The sequence below is a fragment of the Electrophorus electricus genome, chromosome 8 (genome assembly GCF_013358815.1).
Source record: "Electrophorus electricus isolate fEleEle1 chromosome 8, fEleEle1.pri, whole genome shotgun sequence".
NCBI lineage: Eukaryota > Metazoa > Chordata > Actinopteri > Gymnotiformes > Gymnotidae > Electrophorus > Electrophorus electricus.
The window spans coordinates 11,096,371-11,114,657 of record NC_049542.1 but is presented as its reverse complement, the minus strand read 5'-3'; the positions used below and the strand labels follow the sequence as shown (position 1 = coordinate 11,114,657).

General features: G+C 39.1%; 1 protein-coding gene across 2 annotated transcripts; it reads right to left on the bottom strand.

The window, feature by feature from the left end:
- Nucleotides 1-439: 439 nt before the first annotated feature.
- gsk3aa (glycogen synthase kinase 3 alpha a) lies at nucleotides 440-14,759 on the bottom strand. Of its 2 annotated transcripts, XM_035529426.1 has the most exons (11): nucleotides 14,599-14,759; nucleotides 14,285-14,456; nucleotides 12,958-13,145; nucleotides 12,744-12,827; nucleotides 11,660-11,770; nucleotides 11,354-11,484; nucleotides 5,998-6,202; nucleotides 3,438-3,533; nucleotides 3,169-3,355; nucleotides 2,912-2,989; nucleotides 440-2,772 (listed from the first exon to the last, which is right to left on the bottom strand). In XM_035529426.1, the coding sequence occupies exons 2-11, from the start codon at nucleotides 14,448-14,450 to the stop codon at nucleotides 2,729-2,731; spliced, it is 1,290 nt and encodes a 429-aa protein (XP_035385319.1). In that variant the 5' UTR covers nucleotides 14,451-14,456; nucleotides 14,599-14,759; the 3' UTR covers nucleotides 440-2,728. The 2 variants fall into 2 exon arrangements, with proteins under 2 accessions (XP_035385319.1, XP_035385318.1); XM_035529425.1 differs by having other exon boundaries at nucleotides 14,285-14,759.
- Between the last annotated feature and the right edge of the window lie 3,528 nt (nucleotides 14,760-18,287).

Sequence of the window (18,287 nt, the reverse complement as noted above, 5' to 3'; positions counted from 1 at the left end):
ATATATATAAAATTTTAAATTAATCAATCAATCATTCACACCAACTACATTAGCCGTCCTGAAGATTTTTACTTTATTCCCTCGATCCATCTGCTTCAGCTACCATTAAGGCCACATGTTCATCGGCACCACAAATCTGAAGAAACGCATTTTAAAATGAACACTAATGGATACAATCTGGGGGTTGCCGGTGCCGACAACTAATGATTATAAAGAGAATAAAAAGGACGTCAAAGCCCAACCTTTCTTGGTCTTTATGATGCACCTGCAATTTTGTACACACCTTCAGAAAATAAATACAATTCTAAGCTATGTATGTAGGTGCCTAAGATCAGTATAGACAAAAAGTCTTGACACCATATGTATCAAGCATGCTGACTTGGAATCAGACACCTCCTGTATATCTAATTGTATTTCACAAGATTAGGAGAAGCCAAAATTGTTCCTGGATCAGTCTCTTTACTCCAAAGTTTGATACACACAATCATTGAGCTCTAATCAGCAAAAAGACTTATGAATACAAGAGCTGAACATACATACGTTGGAGGAGGCTAGAGGTCAGTTTCATAGATGTGAGAGAAAACAACATACATCTGTCCTGTCATCAAAGCATCCCCATCATGGCTCAAAACTGACCAGATCAACAATTTCCCTCTGTTGCTTAAAGCAGCTGGATCTGTTAAAGAGGCTGTTCCCTTCACACCATTTGACCATGCATTTAAGAGCACGTCATAGTGTCCTCATGTTCAAATGTCCATCTGTAAAGTTAGGCCAGACAAAAACTAGGTCACAGAAAACAATTCATTTGCACATGTACCTTATAGTGAAAATGGGCACATACTTAACACAATACAGCTGTTCAAATTATTCAAATGCTTTCCCCATTAGAGCTTGAGCGTTGATTCCAGGTGCCAAGGATATAGATCCAAGTACAGTACGTTTTAAAAGAGGGTTTACATTGCACACAATGATGGGAAAAATTAAAAACAAATAAAATTTAAAAAGAAAACACCAAAACAAGAAAACACATCTCAGAAACAAAAGTTATGAAGGCTAGCCGATGAATCCTGAGGAAGGAGACAACCCAACGTATTTACACAAGGATGCATGGAGTCAACTTTGTCAAAGCCATACCCAGTCCACAACAGGGGGGAAAGTGACAACCAAATCTAAATAAAATTGAAGGTTTTCATGAGAGCATCACAGATCACACTTATACAGAGACAGAAGATTGAGGAACAGAGAGTCAGCAATAGAGTCTGAGAAGAAGCTAGATGTTAGACATCTCATTCTCACTATCTTTATCGACCAATGATACAGATGACTGAAATCGGACTGCATTTAAGCTTTTTGTGCAAAAACACATGATGTCACAGTCTGGTCTAGAAATCTACTATTGCGGTGACTCAGTCTCACAGGCAGATATAAACAGTCCCTTATGTCTGAGAGAAATGTTGAGACATGTGCCTTACATAAAAGGAGGACCAGGCACACATTTCTAATAAATCCATTGGGACTGAAAGAATAATAAAAAAAAAAATAAATAAAAAAAAACAGGCAGCTTAATGTAAAAAAAAATATATATAAAGTTTTTTTTCCTTGTCCTAGACTGTTGTATAAACCTTACTGCTCATACTAGCCTGGTATACTGATGTTTATTTTATATCAGTGCATTAAAAAAAAGAAGTATCCAAGCATCATGCATATTCCACCTATACTTCTCCCTTAAAACAGATATAAAGCTCAACATGAGTTTCCACTCATTATTTGACCATGTTATTTGCAATGCTCTTATACCACATATGTGGGATTCAAAACAGACCCCAATCAGAGGTTTGTCCATTAAGACTTAGCTTCAAATACACTTCACTACACTCACCACACCCTCTTTATAAGCATGTCATACGCCATCCAATTCCAGACCATAAAACTATACACATGTATAGTTTTAAAGAACTTATAAGAGAAGATATACATTTTTAAAAAAGTTAAAAAGTATAATTTAATTTTTTTTTAATTCTAATTGTCTTTAAAACCAGATGATCACCGTGGCTGTTTCTTATAAGTACAGAGAGAGGGTGGGATCATTTTGCTGACTAAAGCAAGCGGAAATCCTGCAGTCTCCATCCTTAGTAAATGTGCAGTCAAACGAATTAAAATTCATTTAAAAAAAGGAAGAAAAACATAAAAAAGAGAAAATAAAAAGATTAGACAGAGGACCTGCCCCTCCCATCACTTGAACCCATTATTTTAAGGCCCTGCAGTTAACAATGTGACTGTTAAAAGTGGCCATAATCTGTATTATGGGCATTATAAACAGACATAGCTGGACACTCTTTTCAAAAAGAAAGATTTCACCATCAACAAGAACAAATATTAGCAGGAAAATGGTGTGTATGTGTGTGTAGCTTAGACAACTGGATCAGTAGTAGTTGAAGGCCTCCCTGACCAATACCATTAAAATAGTATACAACTGGCAGTCACTAAAGAAACACTGAAATGTCAGAAAACTCCTGAAGAACTAAATGAGTGTATGAGCATTTACTTTTCTGTTTTGTAAGTTCAGGGCTAGTAGGAAAGCAGAGCCATGTATGAGGTAAGTGTGCATGAGTGTGTACTGAGGAGTTGGCTCAGATGCCGTGTGTGTGTGTGTGTGTGTGTGTGTGTGTGTGTGTGAGTGAGTGTGAGTGTGAGTGTGAGAGAGAGAGAGAGAGAATGAGTCAGTGCTTCAGGTGCTGTTGGTCAGAATTGAGTTGGGCTGTACTGAGCCATCTGAGGGACAGAGAAAGAGAAAGAGACCATTAAAAAGGAGGAGGGTATTGATTCATCAACACAGGGTCAAGAAAACATCAATAATCTACATCACCCTTAGAAGCCTAAACCAGAACAAGATGGCAGATGACATCATTACCGTGAGAAGGCAGCATGGTCTGTGCACGGGCATGGGGTGGAATAAGGGTGGAGTTTAGCTGAGGCTGAATAGACAGCTCTGTAATAACAGAAAAATAGAAACAGATAAACAGATCAAACAAATAAAAGGGACAAAAACATTGGGGCTTTTTTTTTTTTTTTTTACGTGAGACAAAATCGGACCATAAACGAAAACCAAATGTCTCAGCACCAACACAACAGGGCACAGTGACAGATGAGGATAGGCTGCAAACTAACCAGTTGCAGTGAAACTGAAGAGCTGGGGCAGCTCGCGGCCACTGGGCAGGCGCGTGCCCGGCAGGCGCAGCTCGTCAAAGAAGGCGTGGGCACATGCCTGAAGCGGAGAGAGACGCGTCATCGGTGTGTACTCCAGCAGCCGAGAGCACAGAGCTATCGCTTCGGGAGGTGTCCGCGGCTTGAACACCTGCGAAGACATGTGAGGGAAAGTGTGAGGGGCCCCTTTTGCCATTTACAAAGGTGCTGCTTCACTATTCTGCACATCGTACCTTTGTCCAAGGATGCGCTTTAATTTGTGGGAATTTAAACTCTGTGTAGTTGGGATTCATTTCTCGAATCTGTTCCCTTGTTGGGGTGCCCAGCACCTGAGAAGAGACACAGAGAGTCCTCAGAACAAGTCAGGTTATTGGACTACAGGTTGCCAACAGTGCAGATGGGTTCCCGATAGCTTTTGCCAATTTACCATAACATCACTGGATAACGACTCTAGATCTGGCAAATGTCTAGAAAAACTAAAAATGTTGAGAGTGGATTGTATTAATGGGCCATTCATAGAGCTTGTCCAAACACCATTCTAGAGGTTCTGAATGCTCAATGTTTACAAACAAGTTTCCAAATACTCAATCAGTAAGAACTATACAGAACTATAGTAAAAAATAATGTTGTAGTACTGGTAATGCACAACCTTGTATTAAATGATGAATACTACAGATTAAATGATTACTGGTTTCATGGTAAACCACAGTAAAACTAATTTCAGTTAATACAGTCATGGTTGACAATTCCATTTAAAAAAAAACTCACATTAAATACTGTCCAGCATCAACCAAAGCTAGCAACCATCTCTCAGAATCAGGCGCAGCTTGAGTTTGTTTTGTATCAATGAAAAAGTGGCAGAAGGCAGTGACAACACTTCGAAAATTTCCAAGACAAGTCTGAGCCCATTTGGAAATCAGTGTTTCTCTGATGTCATATGAACAAAATCATTTACATATCTTCACCCATTCAGCCTACAGCAGTTTAGCCCCGCCCTGGCATTCTCAGGCATGTTTCAGCTCTGAGGGCATTTTGAACGAAGCACAATACAGACCCAGTCAGAACAGAAATCATTTATCTTATATCCATCTTAAAGGCACAGTAACAAATAGCCTATTTATTTCTAAGGGATAAAGAGAGGCTGGAAAATGTTCATGTAAAAATATAACTACAGTTTTTGGAACATAAAGCCAAAAACCTAAGTGCACATCAAGGAAAAATATAAAAATAAAAGAAAACCTTAGGATATGAGCCCTTTACATTTTTATACCGTTTCATCTCTGATATACACAGTGACAGCAAAGACAAACTGGCCTGTGCAATGTCTCCTAAGCCTAGAGGAATAGCTACTCAAATAAGGCATACTAGTGTGTTCAAGACCAATTTAAGGCAAAGAGCTTGAGAAAGTATGCCTGAAGTCTGAGACCAACAGAAGACAGCAACCATTATAGAATCTGAGAATGTTTGAGACATTAAAAATTCACCCAGACACATGACAAATTGAGACAACCAAATACTAACAAGGACTTCAACACTGCCTTGGTGCCTTTATACTATACCAGTTCTCACTCATTTTTAATATGACACTACAGTGTAAATGTTCCTCATCTTTACTCTCAGAAACCTGTGCAGTTCAATGCGCTCCATGAAGTGACATAAATCTGATGCATTTACCTAAACCACCTAAATTACACATTAGAATACTGAACTGAGACTCAAATAGCAATGTAATGAATTGTAATTAACACAAAAACTGTTGGGGTAAACATTAGGGGAGGAACGGGCACATTTTCATTATTAACGGTAATAACGGTAATTTATTAAGAGAAAAATTGCCCACTCATGCAGCATGACCTATGACCGAGTGAACACACCCCCCCCCCCCACCACCACCACCATGTGCATTTCTTTACTCTATGGCAAGGATATCAGGAACTCTTGAGGTCTATTAGCTTAGAGAGAGACTGTGAACCTTACCACTAACCTGTTCCACAAGCATTAGCTCAGTTCATTAGTAATTCCCCATTTCCACAAATCAAACAGTTCTTATACCAGTTTGTATTACATCCCATAAACAGCAGTATTTACACACATACACAACTGCCTCACCTCAAATCTTCCAAAAGTTATTAAACTCCTTATGTGTTAAACCGCGCAGCAAGGAGACCCCCCCCCCCCCCCGCCCAGATACAGAACCTTGACAAAGTTCACCGTTCATTCTTGATGACAGAACCAGTACCCATGCCCCAGTACTGCCAAGAACCCTGGAGCTGTTTCAGGTAAACAGCAAAAGCTCTCTCAAATTCAATATTCTACCAAACCCTGCTGGTTTGAGCTGTACCAATAAAGTCCAACCTTTAGGTAAACACTGGTCATGTTGCATGACTGGACTACTGCAACACTCTGACAGATCTCTCTCTATGCTTTAACCCCCATACTGGATGGAAAATCATCTTTAATGGCACTCCTATCAGAATCATGTGGTTTGAGTCACTCTCTCTCAGAGTAAAAATCAAGTGCTTCTTAACCCCTGATCTCTAATAAAGAGATATTACATTACTGTAACTCAAATGGTCTTAACATTTGGCAACTATGTGTATGCAGGGGTTAGAGCAAGAAAGATGACAGAGCCTTAAGCACTTTATGGTGGTGGGGAGGTCATGAAAACACTTCTGATTCTCATCAAACTGGTTTATCGCAATATAATTCTATATGCAATATATAAAAAATATGCCCTGTTTTGAGAAAGAGAAAACAAAAACAATAGGTCCAGCAGAAAGCCAGTACCCTTACCTTGATGATTTCCACTAGCTGGTCTACGCCGCTGTCCCCAGGGAAAATGGGCTGTCCCAGCAGCAGTTCGGCCAGCACACAGCCGGCTGACCAGATGTCTATGCTGGAGCTATAGTCAGTTGCCCCAAAGATGAGCTCAGGAGCGCGGTAGTACCGTGAGCAGATGTAGGAGACGTTGGGCTCCCCCCTTACCAGCTGCTTTGCACTGTGTGAGTGAGGGAGAGAATCATGTATGTCAATGTTGGTTTCAAGGTGACTGCTTACTCACATGGCATAAAAGAAGCCCACACCAAGGAATTATGCACAGCAGCCAAGGCATTCAGCTCACATATTACTAAAGGGAATGCAATACGTATGAAAAAATAAATCTTCATGAGTAATCTTACATTACAAGACGCTGTATTTGATAGGTCACAAATACCAAGTCTAAACAGAATAGTCTGCTGTATGGCAGTCCCATTCATCTAATCCACTGTGCTGAAAAAGAGCATTTCCTGTCCGAGCACAATAAAGCGACCTTTCAACAGTCACTTTAAGAGCTTAACTTCAAGAATCAAATAAACATTTGCAAAACCACATTCCATCATCTGAGAAATACATCCAAAGTCCGTGACATTCTCTCAAGAGCTGACAGCATGTCAACTCATCTTAACTTCTATAACGCTTTTTTTCTTTGGCTTACAAAAGAACCCCAACTCTATCTTACAGAGTTCATAATAGTGAAGCAATAATTTCAACACGGATGAGAATGAGGGACCTGCTCTCAGAGAGCTGCACTGACCGCCTGCACCTACCAGCATGGATTTTAAAATATTTTATATTCATATTTAATTCATTATTGTTAATGCTTTCTTGGTCATGAGTTGGTGTATTGATTATTAGGTGGGTTCCCACAATACCTCTCAGATGTACCAACAGTAAGACGTTAGTGTAGTGAAGATTAAAATTATTCCCCTGATGAAGTTCTAACCTGGTCTAAAGGGGGGGCTCTCTAACACCCCTAGGCCACAGATCAAACCTGAGACACGCTGGTGCCTGGAGGATTAGCAACAAAGTCATAAATGGCCCAGCTATTAAGATAGCCTGGTCCCTGACCCTCAACCCCTTTTTCTCTAAGGAACATAAACTGATGGATGGTAAGGTGAAAACTCTTACCAGCCTCGGTGTAGTAAGGAAGATCATAAAGTAAGGAAGATCATAAATTCCAGTAGGCTTAAATTCCTACCAGGGCAAGTAACATTGCTCATCCCAAATATTCACATAGTAACAACTTACCATTTAATCTAATATGATGTCAAATAATTCACCAATAATGCATGGTGATTTTAATATAACTTCCAAATTGTGATGTGTGCTCCTATTGTTTTATAAAAACCTGTTGTCACATTATTTTTTTCCATTACTTGGCCTTAATTAATTTGCATTATTCACTCATATTACCTCATCTGTATGTTTCTTAGGCTTATGCATATTGTAAACAAATTATTACTCACTCGTAGTTGTGTTTACCAGAAATCCCATACGAACCAATCAGACAATATATTAAAGTTAATGGTTTGTAATGTCTAGAAACCAGGAAAGTAATTAAACTGATTATCTAAATGTTCTACCCTGATTCAAAGACCAGAAGATAGAAATTGATTAGAATATCTAATTTTCTTTATTATTATTATTATTCCTTTATTTCCTAATTTTCTTCATAACTGATTTGTGGTGGATCCTATGTATACCTGTATTCTTATATCTCAGATTATTTTCCCCCAATTGTGAACAGATGCTACTGAATATGCATGACCTAGGCAGGCCTCGTATCTTCCAAATGATAACTGAAATTCTACTCCCACAGTTGAGTGGAGAGTTGAGAAGTTGAGAGGTGTGGAGTGGAGTCTGTTGAGCCGAGCATTCTAGTCTGGTGTGAATTCCAACTAGAATGGTGTGAACTCCAAATGAACTCCGACTGAAACAAAGAAGAGAGGGGGCAACCCCCCACCCCAAGTTTTTTCCCCTTTTTCCATTTCTCAAACAAGTCAATAACCTCTCGATAAGCAGCTAGAAATATTCAGTTGTCTTAGTTTACCATGTGTTGATTGGATCTCGACATTTCTTTTATTATCTTATTAATTTATTTTCGTTAGTTTGTATTCATCGCAATTCAACCCATCTCGGCTCTTGTTGAACATAGCCCTCTGGTCGAGACTGAAATTCCAATGCACTGCCGGTAAACAACCCACTCTAATTTCAGAAAAGGTCTGCCCACGAAAGTCTGTGACTCTCACTAGAGCCAGATATGAGGTTCCAATTCCTTGGTCTAAGAACCCTGGTCTCCACACAGTCACCGAATGTCAAGAACTACAAGGAATAGCTGACTATTTTAGAGTCATCTGACAATTTCACATAAAGGATGCTACTCTCACCACCATTCAAGCAGTTGGACGAAAGACTGATCTTAACTTCTGGCACACTAACCTGATGCCCGAAGTCAAATGGATGCTCCCTTGCACTCTCCACACTGTGCGTACGAACCAACGGAACACACTGATGCATCTCCAGACTGTTCGCCAGCAAGTCATAAGAGCTGACATTTCCATCATATGTTACCAGTGGTATCATTATTAGCTTTAATTATATCAGATTAGTCCTTTTTTTTTCTCACTTGTGACACAGCCTCATAACTCGTAATTAGTTCCCCACGGCTTTCTCTCCTGAGCCTCCTATTAGTCTGTAGGCATACTTTTATTATGAATTTGCTGATTAATAAGTTTCCTTTGTTGGTCTTGATTGATAAGTAGATTTCCTAGTTTATTACTCCCATAGATTGCGTAAATCAATCTATTTACTTTGTTTCTCTAATTAATATTTTATTAGCTTATCTAGTTACTTGTATCCACCACAAATTGTATTAACTTTAGCATGTTTACATTGTTATGCTTGTCATTATTGTTATGCTTTTGAATTAGCCAATAAGATTAAGAATCGGGCAGTGGTAGCTCAGTGGTTAAGGTCCTTAACTTGTAATCAGAAAGTTGCTGGTTCAAGCCCCACCGCTGCCAAGTTGCCACTGTTGGGCCCTTGAGCAAGACCCTTAACCTCAATTGCTCAAGTTGTACTCAGTCATAATTGTAAGTCGCTTTGGATAAAAGCGTCAGCTAAATGCCATAAATATAAATCTAGTCACTGATTGTGGTGCATGTGTTTATCTTGGCTTATAGAATAAACATATCATGGTTATTACATCTGTGAGACTGAGTAATATAATAATGTTTGGTAGACGAGAAATAATCACATATCAAATTGGCAACTTGTATGAGTTGAGACTGAATTAATAGTCACTGATAACTTAATTAGCCTGTTCATCAGGGTGCTGCCCCAACTAAATTTAACAACTGTAACTGACAATTCAATAAAAGTACTAAATTTGCTACATTAGTTATACCTGCCACCTGACTAAAGAGAAGCAAAACATTTCCTGCTGTGACTGCAAACCTGCAGACCCATCTGTTTATTTCAGCCTATAAGAAAATTGTGGGTGACTTCTGCACTTCATAGTTATGTTTCAGATTTCATATTTACTCAGTTTCATTTTATTGCTATGGTATTCTTCTGTGACGCAGTTAGCAAACCTTGCATTAAAAGTGCTATAGAGTGTAAACGATGATGATGATTATTATTATTATTATTATTGAGTAGTAGTAGTAATTATACACAAGCTCCTAATGACATAGGATATTTTATATCTTATCCTGTGCACAATTAATAATAATAATAATAATAATAAATTACAAATAACAAATGTCAGAAAACTGAATTCCAAAAATATTCATCTCAGGCCCCAAGCATGTGATGAAAATAACCATGCCCTTTCACCCTACAGTAAACTAATGACAAAGAGCTAACAATTAAGGCAATTCACTCCAATTAAGGCAACTTGCACCAGGTGCACGCATGAGTACAACTAGAAAAAAGTGCACGAGGCCTGCAGTTTTATTGCTGCCATGGTTAATGCTGTGCAGTGGAACTTTATCATTGACAGCACAACAGGAGGGCAGTTATAGGACTCTTAGCGTATCCACATGGGGGAATATCCAGCCGAACCCACTAACAGCATGACAGCCCCTCAAGGGGAACAGACATGATGCAATAAGTATAAATGCTAGGCGTAGGAAATAAAAGCTGATAGAGCACAATCTTGCTAAATCCGTTCGATCTGATTCAGTCTGATGGAGGAAGGTTGATACTACAGAGCCACCACATGGCTTTTGCCATACTCAATGCTTTCAGTGGAAGAGGGCAGCTTCAATCAGGTTTTCTCCATATAAGGGTTTTATGGAGCAAGAATTCAAACTGTTGAAATTGAAAGGGTGCTTTTATCTGTGCCATGGATAATCATGACAGAGACAGAAATCACTATACCAGCCTGAGCAACTGAGCTCTGCTCCTAATGCTCTGCTCAGTGTGAGAGGGTGATGCTTCACTACATTAACAGTGATCAATGTTGCACTCAGCTCTACAGCCACTCTGTGAAAAATACAGTCAGTGGAAAGCAGCAATTCATTCAAAACACTTTGCGCTACCTAGGCATCATCTGTTAGCCAAACATCCGAAGTGCAAGCCCGTTTGGGTTAAGATATGATGTGTGACTTTAGTATGACAGAACTGTAAGGATGCAAATCCTGCAGCCTTCAGGACCTTTATGACACTCCAACGTACTGCTAGTCAATGGCTTCTGAATTTCAGAAATCCCATTGCCCACAAACAGGAAAGGAAGGAATCATCTTACATATTGATGTTTTAAAATGTGCCCTGACTCAGTAAGTAATTATCAATTACAGATTATTATCTGTTTATTTAAGAGGGGTTTTCTATCTGGAACCATCAACAAGGTTGGTGACCTAAAAGTGACCTTCAGCTAAAGTAAATGAGCTACCGTTATTTGATGATGAGCAAGTAAAAACGTTCCCATCTTTGCGCCTCTACTCTTACTCTCTCCCCCCTGGCTAAGACAATCACTTATGAGTTTAAGGCAGGAACAAGACAGAATATAACCAAAGTGCTTCACAGACTGTCCCACTTTGCATTCTCTCTTTCTTTCAGGTGAAGACCAAATGCTATGCATTCTCCTGGTAATGGAGTTTTAAGCAAGACACACCTATACACAGACTGGTCTACTGTGTTTAAAAACTGGAGATCCAGTCAGATTGCTAGATCATATTAAATCAGCTTGACAGCAAAGCAGAGCCTATGGCGTTTTCTGCAGTAAAACACATAAGAACATAATGTCATCTAGAAACTAAAATTCCTCTTACATATCAAGCACCGTTTAAACGACGCTGGTGCTTTTAAACAACGCTGTACCCACCTGCCAAAGTCACAAAGCTTGAGAACAGCTGTGTCTGGGTCCACCAGCAGGTTCTGAGGTTTAATGTCTCTATGACACACCCCCTGGGAATGGATATAAGCAAGACTGCGGAACAGCTGGTACATATACACCTGAGAGGGGCCGAGAGAAAGAGAGAGAGAGATTTTATTAAGTATTTTACCCTACTCCCCAAGTTTTACAACACATTTACTACTTTAAGACAGACACAATGATTTAAGTCTTATTCACAGATCAAGTATAATATGTTATCTACTCAGTACTTTAAATGACTGCTACCTATCTTACCTTCACATAAATTATGGGAATGATGGTCTTGGCTTTGTTGAAATGCCGAGCCACTCTGTATACAGTCTCTGGCACAAAGTCCAGCACCAGGTTCAGATACACCTCATCTTTCTGGAGACAACACATCTTTGTATCAACCAATTAATCAAGCACAATTCTACTCCAATCAAAAAACAAAGAGGAACCTTCATGATTACATTCAAACACACATTATGTACACTGGCATAAGTTGCTATAGAGTACAGTTATATGAAGAGAGCTGACCCAATCAGCCTTACTCTCGACAATGTCAAGAACAAACATGCCCATAGATGTAAACAAAACTTGATGTGATGAAATATGTTACAAAAGAGACATTACAGGTAGTGGTGGACTTACAAAAGTCCTGTTAAATGTCCACACCTGCTCAATACTCTATCACGCTTAGCTCCAATAGAGCAACGTCCTTTCACAATTGTGTAATAATCACCAGAGTATGATCGGTGTGCTCAAAGTCGATGTGTAAAAGACATTTTTATTAACCTCTGTAACTGAATGTCTCATTACCATAATGGCACAGAATTAATTGTGCTTGCCCAAGTCTACCCCAAACCTTCAAATCTCAGAAAATCCAGCGAGATTTTCCAGTTACTTTAGAAGATTTACATGTTATTGAATATTATAAGAATTTAATATTAGAATATTGTCCAGCATTGCTACGGTCCCCTAGCCTGGGGACCAAAAGATTAAACAGGATAGTTCAGTCTATAGACAAATACCAGATCTAAAGTATGGATCTGGATGTTTGTGTATACCTTTGGCTGCAGTGTTATATATAACGTAAATGTTTTGCAGCTTTAATCTAGCCTAAAGCCTAAACATTGAAGAATATGATGACTCATAACAAAATAACTTGCAAACACAAGTGGCAGACTTATAAGCAATACTTCCAGCATGCACCCTTTCCTTCCCCCTCTAGTTCTATATGTACAAGCTGTCTACCTAATGTTTCTGTAGAGCAGTTCTCTAGTTTGCAAGGTTATCTGTTATACACTTTTTAAAAAGCAAGGCCAGTTAGTATTTATAAGGAAGTTCTCAGTCTTACCTTCTCACCACTGGAGTAGAAAAAATACCGTAGTCTCACTATGTTGCAGTGATCAAGCTTCCTCATGATCTGGAGTTCTCGATTCTACAAGGACAGGCAGGTAAGGGATAGGATTAAGTTATACAAGAATTAATCTCTATTTCTGTAGCCTTGCATGGAGTCTGTATTACATAGAGAGTTTGGGGGGGGGGGGGGGGTGTTAAAGTTCACACACCTTAAACCGTTTGTCCTGAAGAACCTTCTTGATTGCCACCAACTCCTGGCTGTCGATGAGGCGTGCTTGATATACCACACCAAAAGAACCATTGCCGATCACCTTGATGTCTGTGTAGGACACTTCCTGTGGACGATCTGGCCCCTGACCAGGGGTGGCGGCCACTGTCGTCACCTCCCCACCAGCTCCTGTAAGGACAAAGACAAGGAATCAGAGAGAGAAAGAGGTGGGCATTACTCCTTAATCCACCAACCCTTTCCCAAAGATTAGTCTAATAATACTAATAATAATAAGGCAACAGCATTGTTTTCTGAGATGTTCCACAACTACACTGTAATTTCAGAACAAGACTGTAGGCATGCTGTTTTGTTCCACCAGGTCTTAACAGCTTCAGAAGGCCCAGTAAACGCAGGTGGCACTACGTACCACAGCTTACATGCCAAACCAATTCTGACAAATCAATCGGAATTTCCATACATGCCATTAAGTGTTACTGGCTAATGTCAATGGTCGTGTCTTACAACCACCAGTAAATATAAATCTATAATAAAAGTTGTCGATGACTGTCAAGCTAGTAAACAGCTACCCAGTAAGCTATCGAGTTAGCACCAAGGTAGATAACGTAACTAATGTTAGAGATACCAAAATAGCAAACAGACTTTGTTTGTAGACTTTACTCTGATTAAGAGAAAGACGATGTTGGAGAAATTCTTGAAGTAGTTAGCTAGCCAGCTAGCTAACTACTCAAGAATTTCCCCAGCACTAAATTATTTCACCTGAAATTACTAGCTACAAAGCGGTTGCTGCATAACTAGCTATCTGTGTTTGTAATCATGGTCTTTCAAGGTATTCATATAGTTAAACCTTGGTAGTGTATTGTAGTTAGTTAGGTCAGTGATGGTTCCAGTTAGACTGGCAACAATGAAATATTAACACTTAGCTAGCTAGGTAACCTAGCGTTAGCTAGCTAACTAGATAGATAGCTATTCCTAGCTAACTGAATTTAGTGTGTGCTTAACCGAACAACAGATCGTTCGAGTTCACTTAGTAGCTAGCTAGCTAGTTAGCTATTTACCAAATAATTCGTAGTGACATAAGGACGTTGTCTAGCCTAGTTAACAAAGATAGCTAGCTAAAGCTTTGGGAAATCAAGTTATCTTACTTGCTAGCCAGCTAACAAGCTAAGTATCTAGATAGTTTACTAGCGCTAGCTATCTGGTGCGCCAGAAAGTGAAGGATGCTAACTATAATAGTCCGAGTAAAAACACAAGCTCATATTACATTTAAAATATAACCAAACTTATTAGCTAACGCCAAAAATACTCACTGGCCAACTTCAAATTAGATGAGCTGCCTCCCGAGGCCTGAGAGACCCCGGATTTTCCTGTATTACTCCCCACGACAGCGGCTGATCCAGCGGATGATGAAGCGGCGCCGGGAACCCCTTGAGGGTCAGCAAACGAGCTTGTCCTGGGCCGCCCGCTGCCGCTCATATCTGTCTAAAGCGTGGCGGGGCAGGAGATTAAGGATCAGCAGTTTTACTAACAAAGACACGACTGTGGCTATTGTGATTTAAATGTTAAGATAATAAGAAAATGATTTAAGAATTTGGCACCCTCCACCACGGCTCTTTTTGCTCACTTGTACTGTCAAATCACACAATGGCACCTGGGAAATGAAGTTCAAATTGACTGCTCTCTATGACGATTTGATGCCATTCTAGGTTCAAAAACAACTAGGAAGGTTCAAGAAAGCATTATCATTACAACCAGAGATGGCGCGCTTCTCTAAGTTATCAGAAAGTTCACCCGCCCACCGATTTAAAGCACATTTAAAGCGTGTTATATTTTTCAAAAGAAAATTATTATATACTATTTTAGGTGAAGTTATCAATTATTTCTTAATAAACCATTGACGGGTTTGTTTTATATCAAATATTTCTAGTGTCTTTTGCAGTTCCATTTAGCCTAACAAAAGACATTATTTGTCAACAATCTGTAACCGAAGCTGTCTGTGACCTCTGCTTTTTATTATTCAATTGAACTTAAATCTTGTAGTTTAACTTCTACTAGTTAATGTATGGTAATGTGCTGTGCTTTCTGTGTTAGTAGATCAATGATAACACTGCAACAATTACATGTGTGTAACCACTACAGCGCTCTGAACTCTCTCATTTTGTTTCAGTAGTATTGTTTCAGATACAAGCACATTTTTTTTCAAACAACTTAAAAGACACAATGTGGTGGGATTTAATGCATTCATTACAGCTGATACACATGTACACATACTATCACAGAAAACCTTTCAATCATCTTAAAATGCAACAAGATTTATATTCCAACTTTGTTTAAAGGCTGATATCACATATTTTCTATCTTTACATTACTATATCTGTAGAATCTTTAAATTACTATACATGTATATATGTAGTAGTAATGTCTCCTTTGCAGCCACAAACAAGAAAATGTAGTTTGTAACCATATAATCAGATGACATCATTCCATGTCTGACTGGCATGATTAGTTTGCAGGTAAATAGCATCAGTGCCTTTCAGCACATTAACACTGTGTAATTTTCTCTACTCCAGCTATTCAGGTTTTGGTGAATCTGCCTTCTGTGGCTGCAGCGAATAACAGGATCTATCCCACCCACAGAATTGTATTGTTAACAAATTCAAACGGGCTGTAATAATAACAGCAATGAAGCTTTAAAACTTAGACCATACCAACTTTATATTTGTTACTCAGTAGCTCAGAGGTAACAGCACAAGAAAGTGGCATGAAAGAACTTAAAAGCAATAGATTGGATGAAACAATTTCGGAGGCTCAACAGGGTTTTCAGTGAACCAAGTGTGCTTCCTGTTTATGCAGTGCCTAATGGAGCTTACCTCTGACCTCTTGCAGATGCCTCACATCTATGCAAGCTGACTGTCTTGGTGTCTAATGTTCACCTGATGATAAGCTATGCACTACGTTATTAGCTATGATGATAGGCTATGTACCTGTGAAGGATAAAGAGATAATGCTATGTGGAAATATTATTTAATATTAAGAAAGGGGTGATTTCCTTTTTGTGTTATTTTGTTTTTTTTTTATTGAAACCTTGTTTTGTTCTTGTTTTTATTTTTTGTTTTGATTGAAATCTTGCACTGGATCACATGACTGGCTCTGTAAACATAGTTTTGGAAGTCAAGGGTCTATGCTAGAATTGAGGCTATTGGTCTAATAATAATTGCAGGGCACAGCTTCGCAGGTGTGATCTCTCCCAATACAGATCTGTTCATTACTGACACAGAAACCATTTGGTAAAAAAAAAAAAAAACTACAAGAAAAAATGTTGTGTTAGGTCTTTAATATTTTCAATATTCTTTTGTTTAGAAATATTGCACATGGTCAACATGCCTGCTTATGAGCTTACACTCATCTTTCTATTTCTAAAATTCCTTCTCCAGTCCAAAGTAAGGACAGTTTATTGGATACACAATCAGAAGGTGTGCACACATACATGTGCAGGTATGCATGTGTGTGTGTGTGTAAGCGTTTCTCTTTTGCTTGGGAATGGTAAATATATGGTGAAGTGCCAAAAGTCAAGTTTGTGTCATGTTATACGGTTTGCTTGAGAATCCCCTTATCAATACAATAATACCCAGCTTACAGGCATAGGATAACAGTCTTCTAGTAGAGTGCCCTAGTTTATGAAAAATATGGATGGCATTTGCATGTGGGCAAGTCTGGTCTGCCAAGGTGCATATTAGGTATTAGCAGATACGCTCACACACATACACGTGCACACACACACACGCGTGCATGCACACATACACATACACACACACACACACACACACATACACACACACACACACAAAACACCTGTATATTACGGACACACACACACACACACACACACACACACACACACACACACACACACACACACATATATATATATATATATATATATATATATATATATAGTCACACATTCAAGTGAAGACTGAGAAGTATCGATATAGTCATTACTCCTCTCAGCAAAACAAGACGCAAAAAAGTGCTAGGTTAATTTTTTGATTGTTTTTTAGATTTTAGCTTGTTGTTTGTTTTGTTTGGATTATTCTTCAACACTCATTTATGAATGTTAATATAATTCTTATTTTAACTTTTTTTTCAATATATATATCATACTGTGACAGCTTTGTCAGCCTATACAGTGAATATCTATGGCACAAACCGTTCCCTCATCTAAACCAAATAAATTTCCCATCCATACTGTCCTATTGCACCAGTGAACAAAGTAAAGTGGCAGAAAAAGGAAGAGGAGATCCTGAGAAATGCCACCTTAGCACTGGTCTCAGATCAGCTTTCCCTTGCATTATCCTCTTTCAAATTTACTCAAGACTTCAAAGCTTATTCTGACTCTGGACCAGCACTTTACAGGTGCTTTCCATCAACACTTCAGGTAAAAGTTTGAGGGGAAGGGCAAAAATAAAAACAGAAAAACAAAAACAAGAGTCTTTTTTTAAAAAAAAAGCCTTGCCTAAGAAAAGAAAAGAAGGGAATCAAATGAAATGAAACAAAATTCTTGGTTAGTTTTTAAATAACTCTAAAAGCAAATACTTTCCTGATTTTACTCATGGTCCATGACCATGTATTGTGCAAACACCTGATTGAAACATTTCTCAAAAAAAAATAGGAAAAAGGAAAGCCTCATGCCCCCAGGTCATCACCATTATGTACAGAGAGAGGTGAAGGGGGTGGGGGGTGGGGTGGGGTGGAGGGGGGGTAAAGCCTTAAGATGAAGGCTTAGGGAAAGCCTTAAGATGAAGGCCTGAGGAGAGGAGCTTCAGCTAAGAGGCCATAACAGAGAGTCTTTTTTTCTGTTTTTGACCCAAAACTCAGAGTCCATGCTGAAAATGTCACCAGAGTAAGAAGAGAGGAGCAAGCTATTACTGAAAAATATATATCAGTCGATTCCACCAGTACCACACAACGGCTACAAACAACAAAGCATAACTACAAGTTGATTCATAGAGTATAGTGTCTTGTTTTTTTCCCCACCATATTTCTCGGTGGGGACGTTCCATTTGAGAAGAAGAACACTGCTTTCTTGGTTTCAGTGGGCTGTGTTGTTGTTTCTGATGTTGTTTGCGCAGTTTGGTCATCCGCTGTAGCCTCTTTCTGCTGGGCTGTATGTGCTGGGGTCTGCTGCTTTTGCAGGAGTTTGGTTATGAGCCTGCGTCCAAGTTCGGAAACAGGCTTTGCAAGTTCCCCCACACAAAAAGTGTGTGCCATTCCTACGAAGACCCTCCTCCTCTCCATCTATTGCTTTCTGTC